The 24,203-nt window shown below is 39.9% G+C and overlaps 1 protein-coding gene across 2 annotated transcripts in view; it reads left to right on the plus strand.

The window, feature by feature from the left end:
* Positions 1–8,759, plus strand: part of dhodh (dihydroorotate dehydrogenase) — an 11,853-nt gene extending 3,094 nt beyond the window's left edge. The window contains 8 exon segments of one of the 2 annotated variants that reach the window (NM_001292285.1): positions 588–800; positions 1,884–2,083; positions 2,474–2,556; positions 5,789–5,976; positions 6,576–6,689; positions 6,917–7,070; positions 7,644–7,803; positions 8,412–8,752. In NM_001292285.1, coding sequence (NP_001279214.1) covers positions 588–800; positions 1,884–2,083; positions 2,474–2,556; positions 5,789–5,976; positions 6,576–6,689; positions 6,917–7,070; positions 7,644–7,803; positions 8,412–8,535 — 1,236 coding nt within the window. In that variant the 3' untranslated portion in view covers positions 8,536–8,752. 2 annotated transcript variants of the gene reach the window in all.
* The last annotated feature ends 15,444 nt before the right edge of the window (positions 8,760–24,203 follow it).

Below are 24,203 nucleotides of genomic sequence, written 5' to 3' on the forward strand. Positions count from 1 at the left end.
GGCCATTCCGCTCTTCTGCCCTGGAACTCCATCTCTGCGTCTCCCTGCCTTCAAAATTCACCTTAAAACCATGCTTTTAGGCAGTTTTCCACAACCACAAATTATATTTGCCTGACACCTTTCACATCAGAAGGATATCCCAAGGCACTTCCCCTTCCCCAGCTCAAGCTCTCAGTCAGTTTTTAAAGCCGGCTTTGTGATATCCCCTTGGGTACGTAAGGCGCTAATTATAAATTATTACGATTGCCTGTCCCAAGGTTAAACAGTTCCTCCAAAATCACCCAATACTGCTGTTTCAGCAACATCTCACATGTTGTTGTAGGGACAGACCGGGAATGCTAATATGTTGCAATAACTTTGGTTCAGTGCTGTGTTCTGTTGTGTATCTTAATAAATGGTACAGGTTTGTCAAACTCCGCAGATTCATGGCAGCTTTTATTAGCATTGCTTGTACCTATCCACAATTCTGTTCCTGATTCCCACTGCATGTTTACGGTCATCACCATCAGTTAATTTTTTCCTGTAATAATGCTTTCAGGGTTAACATAACATAATGTCTTCTCCCCCCTTCCCCCCCCCACATACAGAAACGTATAACAGAGGCTGCCCGAGTGCTAGGGGGTGGCTCTCTCCTGTGTTTAGCTTATTGCACCGCTGCAGGGGATGAGAAGTTTTACGTCCGTCACCTAATGCCCATCTTGCAGAGATTTGTGGACCCGGAAACAGCCCACACACTCTCTGTGTGGTTTATTTCGCGGGAATTAATCCCACTGTCAAGACACAAGGATTCCTCGATGCTGGTAAGCGCGCGATTGAGCTCATCTAACAGGTGACTGCACCATTTGCAGATGTCAATTGGGTGAATGTGAACAGTCGTGAAGGGGAGCTGAGCTGAGGAATAAATTGATTGAAGACTTAGCTGTCCGTAGATCATATTTTAGTATATAGGATAAATTACTTAAGTTTTTCAGATGCTAAATGGGATTGAGAAAGTCAATGTAGAACAAAACATTCAGATAACACGAGGAGAAAACCACAGAATAGGGCAAGTTTAGAGTTGTGTAAAAGGGCAGACACCGAAAAGTATTTCTTTACACACACGGTAATTTACAACAACAACAACAAAATTACATTTATAAAGCGCCTTTCACGTCGGGAGGACATCCCAAGGCCCTGAACAGTCTGGGATCAGGACCGGAGCATTGGGGGGGCAGGGTTGGGGTGACGGAGGGCAGAGAGGTAGGAGGGCGGCTGAAAGCACATTTGAAAAAGAGGGTCTTGTCGTGCCTTGAAGGAGGTAATGGAGGGAGCAAGGCAAAGGGATTGTGGGATGGAGTTATTTATGACTTGGAAGGGCATAACAAGTTAAGGCCAGGACACTTGATGCAAAATACACAGTTAATTCACTTTACAGTATATTCTGTGAAGCTCTTTGAGACCTCTCGACATCATGATAAGGCGCTATATCAAATGCAAGGATTAATATTTTGGGATATCTTGAGGTTGTAGTGGGAAGCTGATAGGGTGGGTATTGTGCAAGAATGAGATCAAATGGGCAGAAGCTCTCTCATGATCTTGTGGGTGTGATGTTTCCCCCAGTAACATGATTATTATTATATTATTATTATTATCCACTGCTGTACCACTTTCAAATTCTGTGCCCTGGTTTGTCCCATATCATCGCTGGTAGTGCCACATATAGCATCAAGAATCGTGGGTGAAATGAGATCTCCGAGTGTAGCTATTTTTCCACTGTGTAAGACCTGCCCTCGGTTGTTGTTTTTTTTACACACACGCACATATTCCACGTTGAAATACAGGTGGGATTTTATCCTCTGATTTGTACCAAAAAAAAACTTTTTAACTGCTTTCTCCGATTTCAGGAAGTAAAAGTGTTTGGCCAAACCTTCAAGAACCCTGTCGGGATTGCAGCTGGGTTCGACAAACACGGCGAGGCGGTGAATGGGCTTTACAAGATGGGCTTCGGATTTGTAGAGATAGGAAGTGTCACACCCGAACCCCAGGAAGGAAACCCCAAGCCTAGGGTCTTCAGACTGCGGTCGGATCAGGCTGTCATTAACAGGTAGGGGAACTGCTGTGCATTTCTGTGACCTGTGGTTACAATTGATTTACTAATTTTTAATTGGCTTCACCCTTAACTGACTATCTAAGTGCTAATGGTTAGTGTTTTGGGGATACTGGATGATAAATATCTCGCACAATAGTTAAGGAAGTTGCAGTCAGTTTTCTCCCGCGCAAGTATTTTTGTTGAATTGGCTCTGTTACATAATAGATTCTGGTGTGTATAAAATACACGGAACTCATAGGCTACCACAAGTGTCTCTGATTTAACTCGGTTGTAGAGTTCTGCTCCATTGGGTTGAGCAGCAAGTTGCCACTTTTTAATGTTTCTCACTACAATGTCGGTATGAGTACAAAAAACAAAAGCAACTTCTGTTTGCTTTTGAACCAGGTATGGCTTTAACAGTCATGGGCATTTAGCTGTACAGCAACGGCTTCAAGGACGGCGGGAAACCCAGCAGCAGCTAACAAAAGGTAAGGCTGAGAGAGGCTTGAGTTACACTGAATCTACCTTGCTTATCTGCCTCGATCATTGACCCTTCGACTGTTCGGGAGTAAAGTGCGCTGGGATGCCATCTTGCTTGAGGGGCCCTATATAAATGTAAATTGTTGTTGCTGTTGTTGCAATGTTGTTCAGTTTCAAAACCCAGAAACCAGGCAAAAGGACTGAATGCACCATCAGGAGCAAAAAGAAAACAGTCTCGATATGTCCATTTAAAATCCACCGCTGGTCAGTAGGCTGTTGTAAATAAATGTGATGTGTTGTCATGACATCTAAAACAAGATTTTTTTCTCAAGGTCTTTACTCAGGAAACTGAACATTGATTCACAATGAATGAATTTGATTGATTCAGAATGTGTGTGTCTGTGTGTGTGTGTGTGTGATTGTGGAGGGTTGGGTTTGCTTCTTCAAAAAACTTCCCCAAATACAGTCAATTCACTTTACAGTATATTCTGTGAAGCGCTTTGAGACACCTTGAAGATGTGATAAGGCGCTATATCAAATGCAAGGATTATTATAAGTTGTATCTCTTCAACTGTTGCTTTGGTCAACATCTTCTCAGCTTGAGGTGTAGCCAATTAGCACCACTACATTTGTCAAGCGCTTTAACTTGTTCTTTTACCTGAAAGGCGTTGTACAGGTGCAACGTCTTGTTGCAGCATGTCAAACATTGTGACGTTAGGAAGGCTGAGAGCTCAGTATTTTCCGAGTGCTGTTAATTCTGTGCATTTCATTTGCCACATGATGGCACTAGTATTCAGTAGTTTTACTGGGATTTTGAAATGAGATGTGGCTGTTGCCAGCTCGTACTTCAGGGTAACATTGAAGGTTTTCTTCAGCATTGTGAGCTTGGTGATTTGTATAAGTAATCACTCCAAAACTACATTCAAAACTACCCAAAATGTCTATGGTCACTTTGATCCCTTCATATCAGAAATGCTTTTAGCACACACTTTTCTTGTGTCTTCAAACTACAACAAAACACACAGTCAATTAATTCACTTTGCAGTATATTCTGTGAAGTGCTTTGAGACATCTCAAAGACGTGATAAGGTGCTATATCAATTGCAAGGATTATTATTATTATTATCACAACTGCGCACAGGCTGAATGGAAGATCCATTCGAAAATGTCTGTTCACATTCTGGTACTTTTGTAACAATTGCTCAACTCATCCAGCTCTATCCCAGTGTCCAACACAACACCCTGACAAATGTCTGCAAAGGTAGAATTACATTTTGCTAAAGAAGTATCCAGCAAAAGGCGTATTTTGCTCAGATAATGTAACATCAGATTGCCCTTTGATGCAAATTATTTTAGTGCTGAATGGCTTTATACAGAACCACACTTAGTCGCCACTGGCTCACTTAAGGGAGAGCAGACACTTACAAACTGAACTCTTAACTTTAAGCCCATTAGTCTTCTCACCTCCTCTCATTTAACGATTGTCAGATGATGCCAGCATTAAGATGAGTCATTTGTGTTGCTCTGTTGAGACCTTTTGTCTCAACATAGTTCTGCCATCTCTGGCAGAACTTAATGATCTTTATGAACTCATAGCACTAGAAGAGGAAAGATTATCCCAGGCATCTGATTACTTGTGACTTTAAATTCCTGTTTGACATATCCAGAATTTATCCTTGTAGTGTGTGGAAGGAATGCCCAGAATTATTATCGTCACAGGAGTAAATTTTGTGAAATTAATGCTGGAGGCTGAAAATTTTAATTAAAAAATCAATGCATGCATTGATGAAATGCATACAGAAACCCACCTCTGAAACATTACACCCGGATTATTATTTCTAAGGTGGAGCGGTTTGGTTTTTTGCCAATGGTTAGAATTAGTGTCATTCTTCTCTAGTTGGACTCCATTTGCCCGCCACTCACAGGCTGGTCTGTGGGCATCGGAAGTCCTGTGGAAAGACTGTGAAATTCCTGAAGGTGGCATTAAACTTTTGTCAGTGACTCGTGGGCACCAAATTAAGGTTGTTCAGCAAATGGGGAGATCAGGAGAATTGTTTTCCAAGTACAGAGTAGTTAGGATGTGGATTGCCCTTCAAGCAGCGGTGGTTAACGCAGAATCCACATTAGTTTCAAAAGGGATCATTGTTAAGTGCTCCGAGACCCTACCCTGAGTGAAAGGTGCTATATAAATACACGTTATTGTTGTAGATAAATATCTAAAGCACAAACACCATGAGCCGAATGACCTTCTGCGCTGTAAATTTCTGTTGTTCTGTGGTACCAAGCTACTTGCAATGCGTTTCTGAATGTATGGGGGAGCGGGGAGGAAAGGGGGAAGACTTTTAAAAGGGAATTCCAGCCCGAAATACTAAATTTCAGTACAAAAATAAAATGATTGCGTATAAAATTGAACAAAGGACGATTGAATTAAAGACACACCTGTGATTTTTGGTTGGTTTCACCAATTTTGGGGTAGAAGGCTCCACGCTCTTCCTACAGCAAAAAAAACTCCATGAAACTTAATCTGAGGCGAATGTGAATATGAGATAGGGCAGCCTGTTATCACTGTCTGTCTCAGCCACTCGTGTGATCGATGCAGTTTGTGCATGACCTACTTTGAAATGCAGCTGCTGGGAGACATTCCTCTATTTTAATTTTTAAAAAGAAAATGCACATTAACGTATTCCATAAAGTGAAACGTTTTTGCCGCAAAGAAGTTTCTTTTTGCACTTTGCTGACTTTACTGTCATTAACAGTAGAACATTAGTCTCACAGTAGAACATTAGACTACTGTTAGCAGGACATCCTTTCAAATTCCATTATCTCCTGGTTACATTTTCCAGGTCATAAGATGTTTCACCTGCAAAATATACTTTGCAGTATATTCTGTGAAGGTTTTTGAGACGTCTCTGGGATGCTACCCAGTGTGAAGGGTGCTATATAAATGCAAGTTGTTGTTGTCTCGAAGGTGTGATAAGGCGTTATATCAAATGCAAGGATTATTATTGTTATGTCTTGTCCTTTCAGCTCAGTGATGACTGAGGCTTAGAACCTTTTTGAATGAATTGTGTTTCTGCTTCTTGTAAAAGCTTCGGATGGCTGTAAAATAGTCCAATCGGGCCATACAGTTGTGCGTTCTCAACAACAACCACAGCAACAACAACAAAAGAGAAGCAATGAAAATGTTTATGGAAATACTGTACATTTAGAATTATGTTAAAGATGTTTTTATTTTGAAAGACGGAAGACCTTTGGGAATAAATCTCGGGAAAAACAAGCTCTCGGCAGATGCTGCCGCTGACTATGTAGAGGGAATGAGGAGACTGGGACCACTGGCTGATTACTTGGTGGTGAATGTCTCCAGCCCCAACACACCAGGCTTAAGAGCTCTTCAGGACAAGGGGGAGCTGCGTCACCTGCTGGGCAAGGTCAGCAATTGCCTTTTTCTTTTTAAATTCTTGATTCAGCAGTTGTGAATTACAGAATCATAGGATCCTACAGCACAGAAGGAGGCCATTCGTCCCATCGTGCCTGTGCCATCTCTTTGAAAGAGCTATCCAGTTAGTCCCGCTTCCCTGCTCTTTCCCCTTAGCCTTGCAAGTTTTTTTTTCTTTTCAAGTATATATCCAATTCCCTTTTGAAAGTTATTATTGAATCTGCTTCCAACCAACCTTTCAGGCAGTGTGTTCCAGATCATAACAACTTGCTGCACACAAAAAAAAATCTCATCTCCTCTCTGGTCCTTTTGCCAATTATATTGAATCTGTGTCATCTGGTTATCGACCCACCCACCAGTGGAAACAGTTTCTCCTTATTTACTCCATCAAAACCTCTTTGTTTTGGCATTGGGAAAGGAAATGACTGTTCTAAGCAGAGCTGGGGGAAAGCGATGTAGTGTCAGGGGTGATGTGCTTCAGATGTTTTGTCTCAGATGGTCTGTTTAAGGAAGGGTATTGAGTTGATGATTTTATGGAACGGAGACTGAGCTGTTTGACCTAACGTGCATTTATACGCCTTTGTTCTCCAGGTGCTGAAGGAACGAGATAATCTGAAAGGAGGTCAGAAACCAGCTGTGCTTGTAAAAATTGCTCCAGATCTGACAGCTCAGGATAAAAAAGACATTGCTGTTGTTGTGACTGAGGTGAGGGACTCTTGATGTAGAGAATAATTGAGCCTCAAATATAACTTGTTGACAACGACAACAACAACAACATACATCTGTATGGCGATCTTCACGCAAGGTAGAGTCTCGGAGCACTTAACAGTGGCAGAGCTTGATGTCGTGCCAGAAAGCAGGAGGAAGTGACTGTAGGAAGGTCTTCAGGTGGGATCTGACTTCCAGTTGATGTCCTCTTTTGCTGTTTGCAGCTGGGAGTAGATGGACTTATCGTAACAAACACTACAATCAGACGGCCAGAGTCGCTCCAGGACCCCCTGCGGACTGAGCCGGGTGGGCTGAGCGGAGCTCCCCTGAGGGAGATGTCTACCCAGGCTGTGCGAGAGATGTACCTCCTCACCAAAGGTATTTCCTGCAGACACGCACAAAGTTGCAAATGATTAGGAGAGATGTTGGGACAGGAGAGAACAAGATTGTGGATGTGGGGTATAACTGCTGTGTCAGTAAATTGAAACAGCTTTTAAAACTAACGTTTTAATACCTTTACCAAGTACACAGTCACACCATTTTACAGTATATCCTGTGAAGCGTTTTGAGACGTCTCGACAACACAATAGGGCGCTGTATCAAATACAATCATTGTTTTTATTATTATTATTAATACAAGAATAGATAAACTTGAAGTGTGCAGGCTTGGAATATTGGAGGAGCCATTTACAACCACGGAAACAGATTGATCTCTGTGGGTTAGAAAATGTAACCAATATGGATAGCTTTTTGCTGAATTCATATTGCAAGTTACAGCCATTTGAGAGAATGCGCTCTTTCCTGTAACTGTGTGAAGTTGAATGTTTTATGTGATTTTTTTTAAACCTCCTGTTCAGTTGCATTGATTGAACATAGATTTGTGATTTGCGACACCTCATCTTCTGCCTGGGAGTGGAGTGGAGTAAGAAGCTGTTGTGTTTCCTTCTCCAGGAAGGATTCCTATTGTTGGGGTGGGTGGGATTGGCAGCGGAGCGGATGCTCTCGAAAAGATCCGAGCGGGAGCCACATTAATCCAGTTCTACACTGCCCTCACCTACCAGGGACCACCCGTGGTAAACAAAATCAAGCGTGAGCTGGAGCAGCTGTTAAAGTGAGTAGCGAAGTTTATCTGCTATCGTTCCAGGTGTTCAGTTCAATTTGGGAAACAGAGGGTTAGGGAGGTCCTCTAAACGGTCGGTAGCGACGTGTTTGTTAGACCAGAGCCCTCCTTGGACTTTGTCACGTGTAAATTTATAGATCAGTATCTGGATGAGCAATTCCATTTCATGGGAAGCCTGTAGTTCTGCCTGATTAGGGCTTAAGCTCACCTGTGGTTCTCCTGCTCGCTCTCTCCCTCCCTGCCTTTAAAGCCTGTCTTAATGCCTATCTTTTCAACTGTGCTTTCAAATTCCCTTCCTCCGCCTTGGAGTGGGGAGACATGGCTTTAGCCGGGTTCATGCTGCCAGGTTAGTTATCTCGTCTGTCACTGCAAGACAATTGCTGAGCAAATGCGGGCACTTCAAGCAAACAACATTAGGACGGTTCAGTCAGATGCCTTTTGTTTCTTTATCATTGAAATTGTACCTTTCTCAATACACTTAATGCTTTTGCAACAGAATAAGTGAGGGGCGGGGGGAGGAGGGTCAAACTTTTTCTCTAATTTGTGTTGCCAAATTTTCGTTGAACTACTGGCACTAAAAGAACTGTTTTTGTTTGAAGGGAACAGGGATTTTCTAGTGTTGGAGAAGCAGTGGGTGCGGATCACAAAGCAGAAGGTGGACGACTAATAGCTCCTGTAACAAAGCACAGGCAAGTTAGTGCAACGGGGCCAGCTATCACGTAACCACGCGTTGAGGAGAGGCAATGAGAGGAGAGGTGGAACTACATCGGGATCATTACACAATCCTGCGTACAATGCTTTCCATTTTCCAAGTGAGATGAGCAGAAAGGCCTGGAGCCTTCGTGGGAAAATTGCGATACCGCATTCTGCTGCGTCCCCCTGTGGAGTTGGAAGCAATGTCTACTTAAAAAGTGACGTGTTCATAAATAAACTGAATTTCACAATAACTTTTATGTTCTTATTATCCTTACTGCATCATGGATATTTCAAGCCAAGATATAACCCATGCATAATGCAGTTTACATGATTGGGTGGACCAAAGAATATATTTCATTTTCTCTAGATACACCCTCAAGGTTTTCCACAGGACCATTTCTGAGATTTCTTTTGAGACCTTTGAGTTTAAAAAGCAGCTTTTGCCAAGCATCGCTTCAAAGTTCCTGGACTTGTGTCGATTATACTGAACATCCAGATGGGAGGAACCTGAGGGGATTGCCCACATGCAGTTTAATGGTACTTAGAAATCATTCTTTGAGTCTTTTCTATTTGGCAGGACTACTAACGATTGAATTTGGCAAAAAAAAATGAGCAGAAGGCTATTGTGACAGCCAATTCACTTTACAGTATATTCTGTGAAGTGCTTTGAGACGTGATAAGGCGCTATATGAAATGCAAGGATTATTATTATTATAAGCATTTGGTTTGAGACTGGCACAAAACCAAACCCTGAGACATCCACTTTACTTTAGGCCCAATTCCGCGGCCACGATTTGTGCTGGTTTGGTTTTGTGGCGGATTGCAGCTGATCCTGAAATTTATCAAGCCTCGAATGTCACTGAAAAACTCAGTGACTCTCACTATGTGAAGTGCTGCAAAGTCTTTGAAAGCAGGAGGGCAGCAGCTGTTACCCCTGATCAGCCTGGCAGGAAGTGAGCTGAGTGCAGGCACTCAAACTGATAAGATCTCTAATCTTTGAGACTGGAGAGATCCATGGAGGACGTTGCTTACTGATAGATTAAGAAAGTCTGAACCGTTGTTAGTACGTTTTTAAGGTGCTATTTCAAATGCGAGGATTATTATCAATATCATCATAGAATGGTATGGCTTAAAATGGCAAACTGCCCTTATTTGCCACAACGACCAAGTTCACACAAGTGAGGACTTAAGGTTCCAGCTTTCCTTGTCCTGAGGCCAGCCCCACTCCATAACGCCATTGCAGGAGCTTCAGATGACGCAAAATAGAAGTGAATGTATAACTTCCATAATATTAACATCCCAATTACAGCGTTCATCTCTGTGAACAGCTGCACATCTGCAGCCCCACAGCCATTGAAGGTCAACTAAGCACACGTCCGTCCCCAAACCCTTGATCCTGACGACTTCTCAAGCTTTCTCTGAGGCCTGGGGTCCCTTTTGATACAAGCTGATCTTTGAAGTGAAATGTTACGGACAGTTCCACTTTAGTGGCTTCCCATTAATCTAATGAATATTATCAGCTCAGTGGATAGTGTGTTTGCTCTACACTCTGTGCCTTCAGGCCTGCTTCTCTTATAACACCGGACCAGACTGTGAAACAGTGACGTTCTCCTCCAGATAGAAGGACATAAAGCTGGGCCACAATCAGTAAAATTATGTTCTATTGGAAGTGTAACCGTTCAACAATATGCTTTTGCCTACAGATAAATGGGGGGGGTTGGGTGGAGTGGGGAGGGGGGGTGAAGGGGAGGCAGTGTAGGATGAACAGAGGAATTTAAGGGGGGAAATGTTGACTCACTTTTCTTTCTCCATAGATGCTGCCTGATCTGCTGAGTGTTCCCAGCGACTTCTGTTTTTGTTGAGAAGGATATAAGGGCTATTTTCATAAATCATTAAAATTAGAGTTAAGATTGCACCCCACTCCCCACCACCATGACGGGAACTGTGGGATATATGTTGTGTAATCAATATAAATACATATATATATATATAAATAATCCTTCCATTTGATGTAGCTCACTTGAAATGTCTCATAGTGACCTCCCGATGTGAAAGGCACTGTTTAAATGTAACTTGTGAAAAGTCAATTAAAAATGAAAGCAGAATTTTAGTTGAATGGAGACCCTCTACTCTTCTGCTTGACAAACTCAGACTTGTAGCACATTCCCCCACCCTCTGTGCCACAGTAGGTGGCCAAGCCTTCATATTCTAGACCACTAGCCTCTACCCCTTTCATCCTAACCCCATCTGTTGTTGAATCTGTTTTTTATTCTGATACATGAAGCCTGCAACAGATTACTTAATCATCTGAGCTGCTGCATGGAAATCAGATAGATGAAAACATATTTTCTTATCTGTAACACACAAAGCTTGCCAAAGGAGAAGTATCAGAGATGGTTTGAATTATTTTAAGTTACTGTAAGGTCTTGTACACACACTGTGGCTTTAACTTCTTACACTACCTGGACATATAAGAGTAATTTAGTCTCTCAGTTTTAATCCGGTTCTCCGAATGCATTGTGTAACATCTGGTGCCAAAATATAATTTGTAAACAAATCTGAATATTTTTGGCTGTGTGTCCGAAACTCAAAGGGAAACAATAAACGGACGTTCTGAATATACAGCCAATTAATAATAATAATAATAATCCTTGCATTTGATATAGCGCCTTATCACGTCTTCGAGACGTCTCAAGCGCTTCACAGAATATACTGCAAAGTGAATTGACTGTATATTTTGTGGCTGAAACACTTCACAGTATATTCTGTGAAGCGCTTTGAGATGTCTCTGAGACGTGATAAGGCGCTATATCAAATGCAAGGATTATTATTATTATTGTCATCCATTTTACTGTGGAGGCAAATGACGTGATGTTCATCTGGATTTGCTGCAGTATTGTGTTAGCATTCCAATCGCTAAAGGCCCTTTTTTCTCGTCAGCCTTGACCACGCTTTTGATACTGAAATAGTCTTGACCTAGAACTTTCAACGTTGCTGTGCATTTTGCAAATTATTTTACATAACCTTTAAAATTCCGATAAACAAGAACTCAAGGTCAAAACTTTCTGGAAACCCATCTGGACAATTTTGGCTGAGCTGTTGGCAAGGTTTCTATTATCACAACAACAAGGCTTTATTTTCTAAAAATATCTGCTGATTATTAAAAACTAAAACATATTTCTGTTGAAAGAGTCCGAAGCTAATACCTATTTAATTTTAGCCTGCTTATGGTGCAATCATATTCATGCTGACATTTAAGTAAATATACCTGTAGCTGTGGATTAAACAGACAACATTTCACTTTATTTTTGTGTAAATTATTACAATAAATATCCTGATCCTTTGACTCACAGAGTTACTTGCATAATTGTAATAATAAAATCATCCAGATGTTGACCTTGAATTGTCTTAAGAACAAATGTCAGTTCAGTGTTCACTGAAGGCTAGATATTAGTTATGCTTTCCTTTTAAATGGCTTTCAAAAGTAAATAGTATTTCAGTCAGTCTAAGCAGTCTTGGAAGACAGAACATTTTCTCTCTCCCACACTAATTCCTCTCTTTAACTCTTCTTTCTTCCTCTGCTATCTTTCTCACTTTGGAACCCAGTATCACAGCTGAAACTGATCCTGCGCTCATCTAACATACACATGGGTACCTTCCAGCACGGGTCAGCAGATTGATGTGGGCTCATCATCATCATAATAATAATAATAATAGGCAGTGATCAGAGGGCAGGAACTCTGGCAATTTCTCTATATAGAGATTGTGTTCTGACGATGAGTCCTATCAGAAATGTTGACTTCTTTTTCTCCTTCAGGTGACGCTTAGTCTACACATGAACATCCAGTGTTTCTGGGTTTACTTATAATGATCAATCTTAAACTGTTCACATTTTGAAAGTTACGACTGCCTTCTTTTGCTGTTAAATGTCAGTGTTTTTGTAAGAGTCCAAATAGCTAAATAGATGTGGGCTCATTTCCCTGACCAAAATATTCACAGGTTTTTATATTGTGTTAATTTATATCCTATTACCATTGTAGTTGCTAACAGTGTTCTGCCTCATTCAGCAAGAGAAAACTATATTGAGTTGCTGTGGAAGTATGATGTTGTGCAGGAAACAATAGCTCTTAGGTTTATTAACATTATGAATCTGAATTTACCAAGGGATTATGTTTGATCTAAGAAGCATTCTTGGAACTGATGGATTTCCTTTCTAATAGAAGGAAGATACATTAGGTGACATGCAGTAAAGTTAGTTTCAATGTAACACTAATTAAAAGGATATTTTTTGATGAGAAAATGAAAGCTTTTGTAGGAATGTACTGAAGCGATTGTTAATTAAAAAGCAATGTGTATGGCGTGGTGTTACATGAATTGACAAGGCTACATTGCAGATTCATTAGTTTAAGCTAGCAATTATAAGTAGGATATTCCATATTCAAGAATGTTCAAATATTATCAAATATATATAATAATGTTTACAATTGAAACTACATAGGTTCAAATGAAAATTCACAGTCACTGCACTTTACGGAAAATCCTGTAAAGTGCTTTGATACTTCCTCCTGATGTGAAAGGTGCTATATCAAATGCAAGGATTATTATTATTTTTATTCTTGGCTGTGTCAAGCAAAATGTCTGCCTAGCAATATCTTTGAACTTGAGTTTGTTCCGTGTTAAGTACTTTTATAAGATACTGCAGGCTTTTAAAACTGCTTTCACTTCAGTAAATTAAGATTAAACAGTATAATAACTCAACAAAGAAACATCATTTTTTTCTTATGATTAAAATTGCATTTTCAAAAAGCTATTGCTGCAATTCGAAAAATGTGGGGGATCTTATCCGTACACAGAGCACTCAAAGTTAATCAATGTTTTTTGTTTTAAACTTTAAATTCTTTTTGAAATGCATCAAAGCAAAGACTCGGAGCGTACGTTCTGAAATAGTCACAGAAGGATTGAGACAGATTGTGAGGAGCAGCTCAGTTAGTTTGTTCACAGATGGAGCTTGTTTAGTGTGTTTGGCTTATTGGAAAGTTTTGAATGCAGTGACATTCTGGACAATACGAAGCTCTGCTCAAAATTTGTTTACAGTCATTATTTGATGGTACATGTGACCGCCAGGAAGATGGAAGGTGAACAAGATGGCTCTTGGTCTTTTTTTCCGCCGAGCATTTCGTATGTTCTTATGTTTCACAAACTGCTGCAGTACTTGTTAATTCATTCTGGCACAGCATTGTATTGTCTAGAATGTCAATGCCATCAAAACTTTCCAATAAGGCAAACACATGAAGCAAGCTCCCATCTGTCAGTAAACTGTTACTCACAAGCTGCCTCGCTATTTCCAAGTCTATTTCAACACGCACACTGTGAGTTTTTACTTTTTTTCGATCTCTTTTGTCCATTCGTTCCACTTTCTCCAACTCAGCCCCTTAAGTATTGCAATTTGATTTTGTCTGCCCAGCTCAGTGAACATTATATACTCTCAATAGTCAGAAGCACTATTTCTGTCTTAGCTTAGCTATTGGGGAGGCAATAATATCTCCATTGAATCCAATGTTCCAGTCCTTAAGCACTAATTGAACTCAACTCTGGATAGAAAATTTACATTACAATTTTTCCACTACAATAGTTCTGTCTGGAAGTTTGAGTTGCAAAGCACAAATAATAATAATAATAATAATAATAATCCTTGCATTTGATATTGCACTTTTCACATCTTCCAGATGTCTCAAAGCGCTTCACAGAATATATTGTAAAGTGCTATCTTCAGAATCTTGTGGTTTTCACAATGAATCTTCAAATATCCAGTCAGTAACGGATATGACCTTAGCCCATGAGCCTTGATAATAATAATAATAATAATAATAAAAGTAAATAAATGGCAGGCCTTCCCTGAGCTACAGCACTGATGGCCTGTTGAGTGAGACATAACTGCAAGAACATATAAATAGCGCTAAAATTGGCCTTAAGTCATTCCAATTTCCGACTTACGTACCAACAAGTAGGAATTTACTCTCATGGGCATTATCAACCAAACTGATCACATGTCATAAGTGCTACCGTAAGAACCTAAAAATCATTTGGTTTCAGGATAATGGAAAGACCAAAAAATGAGATGTTTCTAATGTAGCACTCTTCACCGAGGACACAGTAGTCTCAGTAAACATCAGGAGTTAATGCATACTTACGTTTGAAAGATCTTTTCAGTAGATTACAGTGCAAAAGAGTTGAACTGGAGTGTATTGTGGCTGAGATTTTGCTAATTCAGTGTGGCATTTAGGATTGTTCACAGGTTGAATGCTGAGGCATCTGTGTTACATAAGTACAGTGGCACACAGGGGAAAGGACCTTTAGACCAACCCCATAAATCTGTGATGAGTATTTTGTGACAGATGATCTTTACAGCACTGTTTTTTTTGAGTCTGCTACTTTTATTCTGCATCAAAGTTAGTTCAAAATTGAAATCGCATTAATTTGGTTCTATTGGCGTTTGCCTTTATCTACACTCGGTTGATTTGCTTATGTGTTGGCCAATCTCAGGAAACTGAACCAAGCTTCATACTCATTACTTCAAAACAAAGAGAAGACAGTGAAAGCAGTCGCAAAAAAGATAATAATAATCCTTGCATTTGATATAGCGCTATATCACATTGCTGAGACGGATCAAATCGCTTCACAGGATATACCGTAAAGTGGATTGGCTGTGTATTTTTGTGGATGAAACGCTGGGAAAATAAGCTTTGCCACAACATATTTAAGGAATGCTTTTATGAGTGTCATAGCTGTTAGACCGAGTTCATAGACTGTATTAAATATTTATGGTCATTTGGGTGTTTGTCCTAAACAATCTTTTAAGATGCTTGTTGGGGGTAGAAGGGGGGTGGGGAGAGGGGGTACAGATCAGTGTGTCTCTAAGTTCTGCTCGATCTGCAGTTCAGCTCAAACAAGTGTGTCTACCTGTTCAGGTTCCCCTTTAGATGGATGTACACTTTTCTGGTATAATCCTCCTGATGCCAAAAGGTAGATAATTCGGGACATTTTGTGTGTCAGCCTGGCGCAGTGTAGGACTCTTATCTCTGAGTCAGAAGGTTATGGGTTCAAGCCCGGAATCACATCGTCTAAGCTGACACTACAATGCAGTACTGAGGGTGTGGTGTTGCATTGTCAGAGGTGCTGTTCTTCTATGAGACGTTACATTTGACGTCCCATGTGCCCGTTCAGGTGGACGCTAAAGATCTCATGATGGCACTGTTCAAAAGGAGGAGGGGGAATGGAGGGATGGGAGTTATTATTAATTTTTTTTTGTCTTTCCTTCTGGAAACAATGGAAAGAATCTTTTCACATAATGGCTTTGTACGATTTGTAGTCTCGGAATGATGAAGTGCAGAAAACCGCTTGATCCTGAATACAAAGAAGGACAGGATGTCAAGTGTAGATAACCAGCCTGTCTCTCTGACTACGCTCAGCTGCAATAGAGAGGCACGACCGATATAGTAATCTGTCAAAGCCATTATATGAGAAATCTGGAACCTTCCACACTTGTTTGAGCTGAACTGCAGCAGTTACACCACTGCTTCTCACTGGTTTCCCACAGCAGAGTGCAATATTAATACAACAATAAGGCACGTCACTTGAAATGTATGTGACACACTCTGGTTCATAATACATGTCTCTGACTAAACGGCTCAGTGCAATAAGCCACCTAACTGACTTATTGTGAGCACCTGCCACAGTTCAAACAAATGTGACTCTCTGATTGACTGCCTAGAATGTTTCCAGAAGAATATTGAAGTACATATCCTCATTGATCAGCACAGGGAGATTTAACATTTCACAAAACACCAGCAAGAGGATTACGGAATGTTTATTCACATTTGAGATTGATGTAGAACTGTGGTCCGTTTGAACGCTTCATGAATTTTAATTGTTCCACCTTTCAAGAATAAAATAAACAAGTTAATAAATTATTAAATCTATTTATGCAAAAATCAGGAATTAATGAATTCCAAAGAATTCTAGCTGCATTGAGATCAAAGGACAGTCTGCAAAAAAATATTCTATATCATGGTGCTATTGTCCACAAAAGAGAAACCATTTATATTTACTCACTGTGGTCTTCCAATAAGGAATGAAACATTTCTTTTAGCTCAATGTGATAACACAAACTCTGCTATCAGCTAAACTCTGCTATCGCCCTGAAATCAGCTGAGATGTGTGGTCAATGAAAGAAAGTGGGCAAACACATCGTGCTAGCCTGATAAAACCTATCTTATCTCTTCGACTGTTTCCATGGCCCCAGCTTCCCCCCAGTGTTCAGCACAGTCTCGGTAAAGTGTCCGAGATGTTACTTTACGTGATGGGCCCTGTGTAAGTGTAAGTTGTTGTTGTACGTATATATAATCCAGAAGACTTTTATTCCAGTGAAATATAGTATTACAAAAAATTATGAATAATTATGTTAATAATTTAACATTCTCTTTTCTATAACCCTAAATGTCGGTTGATTCTTTAAACAATGAGCATTGTTTACATCATAGGGGATGTGGCTAAGGGGTCTATAATATAGCCATAGCACGCATGAGATGAATCAGAGTTTAGATGAGTTTAGATTTTAACCTCCAGAGTTTAGATGACAGAACCATTGAAAGAGTTAGCATTAATTGTTTCATCCCCACGCCTGCTAATTCATGTCTTTCGCATTGTCAGGCTGGGCAACTTCCCACTCAGTTACCCAGTGATCTCATCAAGGCTCACAGTCAGGGGGAATAAACAACAAACATCGTGAAGGACTTTGAAGTTATAAATCTTTGCAGCTGGTTTTAACATAGGCTTGCGTTGGAGACTCTTTTGCCGTCATTTGTCAGTTCAGTCAATGAGTTTCATTAATAAGAGTAATTTAAACTCAAAGGCTCAATAAATCAAGTAAATTAAATAGAATGACATAGACTGTATAGCAGCAAAACAGGGTTCAACTCATCTGTGTGGGTGCTAATGCTACACTTGAGCCTTGACTCTTCATAATCCCCTCTTCCCTTTCTCCTTCCCATACCCAGCTATTCCCTTCTCCAGTTCATGTACAGGATCGAGAATATGTCAGCTCTCACAGGCTTGTTTCTTAACACATTTTCCAGACATTGGCGATCTGTCATTAGATCTTCGATGATCACCTAAACAGCAAACAATGTGAATTGACTGTATATTTTGTGGGCGAGATTAGTGTTTTGTTAATCGCCGATGCTATGGAATTTACTCTATGGATTAACAGCATAAATGGCAATAAATATCACAAAATGAAATGATTTAGATGACAGATAACCATTACTTGGTTAGTCAGCATCTCTTACTCATTATCCTTATACAATATAGTGTGTGGGTGTGCAGAGTGTTACAGGCAATGTCCTTTTATTAGACAGTCCTGAAGGTCAGTTAATGGATGAGGGTAAATCCTCATAAAATTGAATTACCTAATTGCACCCTTGGGCAGGAGTGAATATGTATGACTCATATCTTGGTACTTTGTTCAGTTACAATAGGAGAAAGAGGTCCCGTTATCCAGCAGGGCACAGAGAACATAGCTGCATTCAACTGCAGCATAGACAGGTTTGGGGCCATTAACCTAATCCCTGTGATGAGTATGTAGAATATTATATCGTCCTTCCAGCAAAATCTGTAATTATATATAACAAACTCCAAGTGAGCCACACGTAAGTGGTCTTGAGAAATCTACGGTCAGCAGTGACCTGAATAGATCAGATGTTGTCATTCTAACCTTTGGTTAGCATGGCTTATTGTTTCTGTGTCTGCTCAGATAAATCAATTTCCTGCGTGTATCTGTCTTTTAACAGCAAGGCTCAATATTTCTTTTCATCAAGATGATGAATTGTGAGAACTTTCTGTACTTTCTGTACAGTTTCTATTTCATCTGTTTTATTCCCTGTGATTATGGTTCTGCGTAAGAACTCTCTTCCTTCACCATGGTAAATGAATATTTATTATTATCAATACATCTATTTCACTTCAACAGTGTTAGTTCAGTGAACAACAATAGTTTACAAAATGAGAAACAAGGAAAAACACAGTGGGAAAATCTGGTTATAGGCAAAACATCACCGAAATCACAGCACTTTGTTAATATATCTTGAACATTAATGCCATACAGACAACTAGACCGCAAATTATGTAACAATATTCTGCATGCCCTCATTTCTATGGGTAATTAGAGGTGTCCATATAATCAATGTGGATGGTTTTAGGACTGAGATGGAAGGCTGTGGAGCAGGGATTACATTTGAAAGGTCTGGGGAAATGCATTCAGGCAGATGGACAGGAAGAAAAGAACAGCCTTGGTTCTGGCTTTGCAGCTGATATTCAGAAGGATGAGTCCATGTCAAGAAACCAGAGACCTGAACTGGCAGCTCACAGAAAATGTGTTTTCTATGAACAGTCTCCAACAGAAAGACTTTGTTTTTGGATTTTTGGTTTGTGTTATGTAAGCAATGCATTTCTAAACTTGCAATTTATCTCCTATCCTGTCCACAATGTCCTGACAGCCTGTACAGTGTGTACCCAAGTTTACTTTATCAATGAACTGCCATCACTCAAACACTGGTTAATTTTTATGACACCACTGGTGAGGAGTTGTATCCCATAGTTTGTCTGTGCAGTAACCAGGGAACAGGCCTCAGTGCTTTAAAAGCATTCTGTCCCTAATTATAACCGACTTGGGGAATATATTGTCAATATTTGAGAGATTGTCAGCCGTAACTTCTTGAAAGCTTTTCGTCCTTGTAAAAGCAGCTGCCATAAGTATTTCTTCAAAGATTAGTGTTTTAGGGGATGATGGATGGGATTATGCAAGTTCTGTGATGCTGAACGACACAGCACAGAAAGTCCTAAAACTTCACATCGCAATCAGGTATGCAGACTTAATAAACATCAATGATGAACTACTTACTGCGTGCTTGTTGTTGTACCGATAAGAATTCCAAATTGTACGGTCGGACTTTTTATTCTGGGGAAATTGGAGGTGGAAAAGTATTATACTGAAGTGTATTTATTTTCTTAAATCGAAAATATAGCGAGGGTTCTCTGTGGACGTTCAAAGATCCTGAATTATTAAAGTGTTTGACGTGTTGGTCTAATCTGGTTGCTGCTATTCAAGGCTGTTGTCTGAGTTCAAGGAAATCATGAATACAATTAACTCGGAGCGATAGCAGCAATCAAAGAAACAAATTCAACACTATTATATTTGTAACGGAAAGGAATAAATCGGTGAAATCTAAAGACAAATTTAAAGGCTTGACAACTGCACATTGATTTCCATATACAGTAAACCTCACACGAGTTGTAGCAGTTGGGACCGTACATTTAATGTTACGTATGCAAAGTATGAGTTATGTGAAACTTTCATAAATTACAGGAAATTCAACAGGATTTGGGCAGATGTACGATTTAGGCGATTACACGATTTCTAGAGATCAGACGTGTGCGAGTTTTACCGCGTGTGATCATTTTCCTCCTATTTGCTTTGTTTCTTTTTCTGATGAAACCTCCCTCCTCCTTCCTCCTAATCACCAACTGAGAAGCAGGGCAGATAGGTTACTTCTAGGTTTTTGCTACAACTCCTGGCCCAACAAGATGAGAGAGAGCAGACTGGCTGGACTTGCCTTCCAATTGCCCCTTTCCTACGATTTGAGAAAGCACTCAGCGCTGCCCTCCAGGGGGCTGACTGAGAAATGTGACTGAGAAATGCTTCCCCAATGGCTTGGCTCAGGTTAGAAACTCACTGCTATGTATGTTTAGGAACTGGCACAAAGCGTGCTTCTCAATCTCTCTTACTCTCGACATGATGCAACAAGGCGCTGCACCACTCAGTCACCAAGGATAAGGTTCATAGCTCCTTTGCAAAGGTTATAACAGGCATACTTAATGATAAATAATCCTTGCATTTGATATAACGCTTTATCATGCCTTCAAGACGTCTCAAAGCGCTTCACAGGACGTGCTGTAATATATTCCACACTTGATCCCTCCGTCACTTGGTGTCAGATGGCAGCCAACATCTGCTGCAGATAAAACACTGGAAAGTTATATTGGTGCTCTCTGAAGCTTTTCTATTTGTTTGGAATCATTAAAGTACATGGCAATTTCACATCATACTGTCTGAACTGAATATATTTGATGCAGCATGCACATAGGATAATCCCAACCTTTCATTTCAAATACAATATTGGGTAATTCAGAGAAGGCAATAAAAATGAATTTAAGAGATTTACCGAGAATTTTCCTGAAACATTTTCAATTATGTTTCAATAGAAAAGGACCTTTAAATACAATAATATCTCAATTCAAGCTCGGTCTGACAGCTTAGCATGGAATATTTAGAAATTCCCAATTGGCGTGGTTTAAAGCTCGGGGTGAGATTGACTGGATATGGAAAAGAGGGTTTGTGATGTTCAAAATAAATTGTAATTTGGATTTGGACTTGTAATTTGGACTTGTAATTTGGAATATTTTGTAGAAATTGAATTGCTTTATTTACTTTGGAATAAAACTCTTGTATTGGTCAGAGGGTCAAATAGCATAGAGATTTTATGAACTTCTGTTTTTGAAGCATTTGGACAGATCATTTTTTTATGAGTGGATGGGTTTAAAGGTATCATAGCACATGTTTGTTTGCACATGAGTGAAATCTAAAGTGCAAGATGCTGGATGTGCAAGTTTTGGTACAAAATGAAATAAATATTCAAACGTATGGTTCAATGGATAAGCATACTTTCACCTCTGGGACTTGGTTTTGAATCTACTCCAGAATGAAGGAATGACAATCTCCTCCATCTGCAGCTGTAAGGCTCCTCCATGCATGGTTAGACAGCCTCAAATCTGTGTTGACAACTCAAAACTGTACACTGTTTAGCATTGAATTGACAATCTCACTCGGCGAGACCATCAAGACTGAATATGGCATTTAGATTTGAAGCATCTTGAGAAGTACTGAAAATGCTGTAAGCATTGTATGAGTACTGTGAAACATTTGTAAAGGATGGGCATTAATGGAACAACCTGGCTTGTGAGTTGTGAAGCTGCTGCCATCAATGGTTTATAATGGAATAGAGTGTATAATGGTATTGTTCATCTGAGGATGTGAGGACTATACACCACATAATGCAAAGTACTGAAAGTTGTGAGAGAGTAAGGAATAGAGTTGTATTGGGGAAGGCTACGGAGGAGAGATTAGGACAGGTAGAGGGATAATAATAATAATCCCTCAAGAAGAAAAAACAATAATAAATTGGTCACTTCAATCCACGACTGTTTGTGGGACGCTGCTGTGCACAATTGGCTGCCGAGTTTCGCCGACAAATATACAGTCAATTCACTTTACAAGTTATTCTGTGAAGCGCTTTGAGACGTCTAGAAGGCATGAAAAGCGCTATATCAAGTGCAAGGATTATTATTATTATTTTGTTATCCAGAGGTGTGTTGGCCAGGGCTCCAGAACAAACTTCCTTCTCTTTTTCAACAGGGTCAAGGGATTCTTTTATCGACCATCTGATCAAGCAGAGAGGGCCTTGGTTAAACACTACCAAAACTGTAGCACTTGTCCAGCACCTTATGGAGGGTAATACTGAACTGTGAGTTCAAAAGCCCCTACTTGGGGCTTGACTTCACAACTTTACAACACAGGTGAACTTTTTTTTCCAATGGAAATGAGCGAGGCTCACAATTAACAAGTGAAAATAAGCAGAACCAGACTTGTTGTTTCTCTGCCATCTCAGTTCAGGAGTTATACTTAGCTGCGTAATTCCTGTGCGATCAGAACTGAATTATTATTATTATTATTAGAGACATGTAGCGTATAAAAAATACTAGCAAGGACCAGTTGGGATGAATGGTTTATTTTGGTGTTGCAAATTCTATGTATGTAATTTTATGTATGTTAAGAGAATTGGGTATACAGCAACAACAAATTGTGTTTATACAGTGTCTTTCACATCGGGAGGATGTCCCAAAGTGCTGGACGATGAAGGTTTGCACCCGAGTTTCAGGTTGGGATCAGAGAGGGGTATACGTTAAATGGGGGTAATAATCCCTCCCAATCAAAAAAAATGGGCACTCAATCCACAATTATATGTAGGTCACTGCTGTGCGCAATTGGCTGTCAAGTTTCATTCACAAAACACGCAGTCAATACACTTTCCAATATACTCTGTGAAATACTTTGAGACATCTCAGTGACGTGATAAGGCGCTATATCAAGTGCAAGGCTTATTATTTTATTATTAGTATTATTATTGTTATTATAATAATTATGTAAATCTCAGGAAATGGCCAAGAGTTTGTGCTTGGTAAATCAATTAAAGAAAACTTTCAATGACAATTTGTTTGCTTATTACTTCAGCTCAGAGCCAGTAGATAATCATGTTCAAAGGATTCTGTTTAGGTTGCCTGCTTCTGTCTGCTGTTTTTCTGTTGTTTTGATGCTATAATAATAATAATAATCCTTGCATTTGATATAGCGCTTTTCACGTCTGGAGGACGTCCCAAAACGCTTCACAGAACACACTGTAAAGTGAATTGACTGTATATTTGTGGGCGAATGCGGCAGCCAATTGCGCACAGCAATGTCCCACAAGCAATCGTAGATTGAAAATGACCAATTTATTCTTGTTTTGGGTTTTGGAGGGATTATTATTAGGTGTGTGGAGTCCTCTTCGCTTCAGGCTAATTGGCAGATATATTAATAATACTAATCCTTGCATTTAAGTGCCTTTCAGATCAGGAGGAAGTCTCAAAGCAATTCACAGAATATACTGTAAAGTGTTGTGACTGTGTATTTTGGGGCGAATAATGGGCAGCCAGTTGCGCACAGCAGTGTCCCACAAAGACTCGTAGATTGAGTGACCACATTTTTTTACTTGGAGAAGTTTAATTTCCTAGTACTAAGCATGACAATTACATTCATGGACTAAGCATTCAACTGTTCATGCTATGAGATTGTTAAGCTGCTTAACACTCATAGTGTGAAGTCCTTTAAAAGGCACTACAGAATCTAAAATTAAAATGTTATTTCATTTATATTTATCTTTACTGGGTAAATAAAGGCGATATATTTATGAAAATCTCCTCCTTTCATCAGTTCTTGCTCAAGCTGAGTCTCTTTTGATCGGTCTCTGATTAACTTTCTATTTTCCTGTAATTCAGCCTGTACAGTATTGAGTACAACAGATGCAAGCTTAAAGCTTCGGTCTTCCAGACAGCCCCCACATATGCCTTTAAGCTGTGTGTAGCATTATCTAATAAAGAAACTGTCCGCAGAGCCCCACTGCTGTTCTGTGAGAATAATAGTTTAATAAAAGGACCTTCCTACAACAAGTGAACCAAGTGATGCATGAATGGGTTTTGAGAGACGGTGAATCATGTCTGCTTCTGGCCAGGCTCAGCAGCGTTATAATTCAGCAATAAGTGGCTGTCATTCTTTGACTGTGTTTCATCTAAACCTTGAACTTGAGTTAGGCAACAGCAACTTAATATTTCATGTCAAGCATTAAAGCTGACAAGTTGTCAGCTTTAAGATACTGATCATCGACTCAACTCCTATCAGGGCGGCACGTTAAGACAATGCTTCTCTTCTTATGATGGCAAATGAACGAACCCATCATACCACTCCAATAGCAATTTGAATTTATATA

This window comes from Callorhinchus milii, unplaced genomic scaffold, assembly GCF_018977255.1.
Source record: "Callorhinchus milii isolate IMCB2004 unplaced genomic scaffold, IMCB_Cmil_1.0 Scaffold14, whole genome shotgun sequence".
Classification (NCBI taxonomy): Eukaryota; Metazoa; Chordata; class Chondrichthyes; order Chimaeriformes; family Callorhinchidae; genus Callorhinchus; species Callorhinchus milii.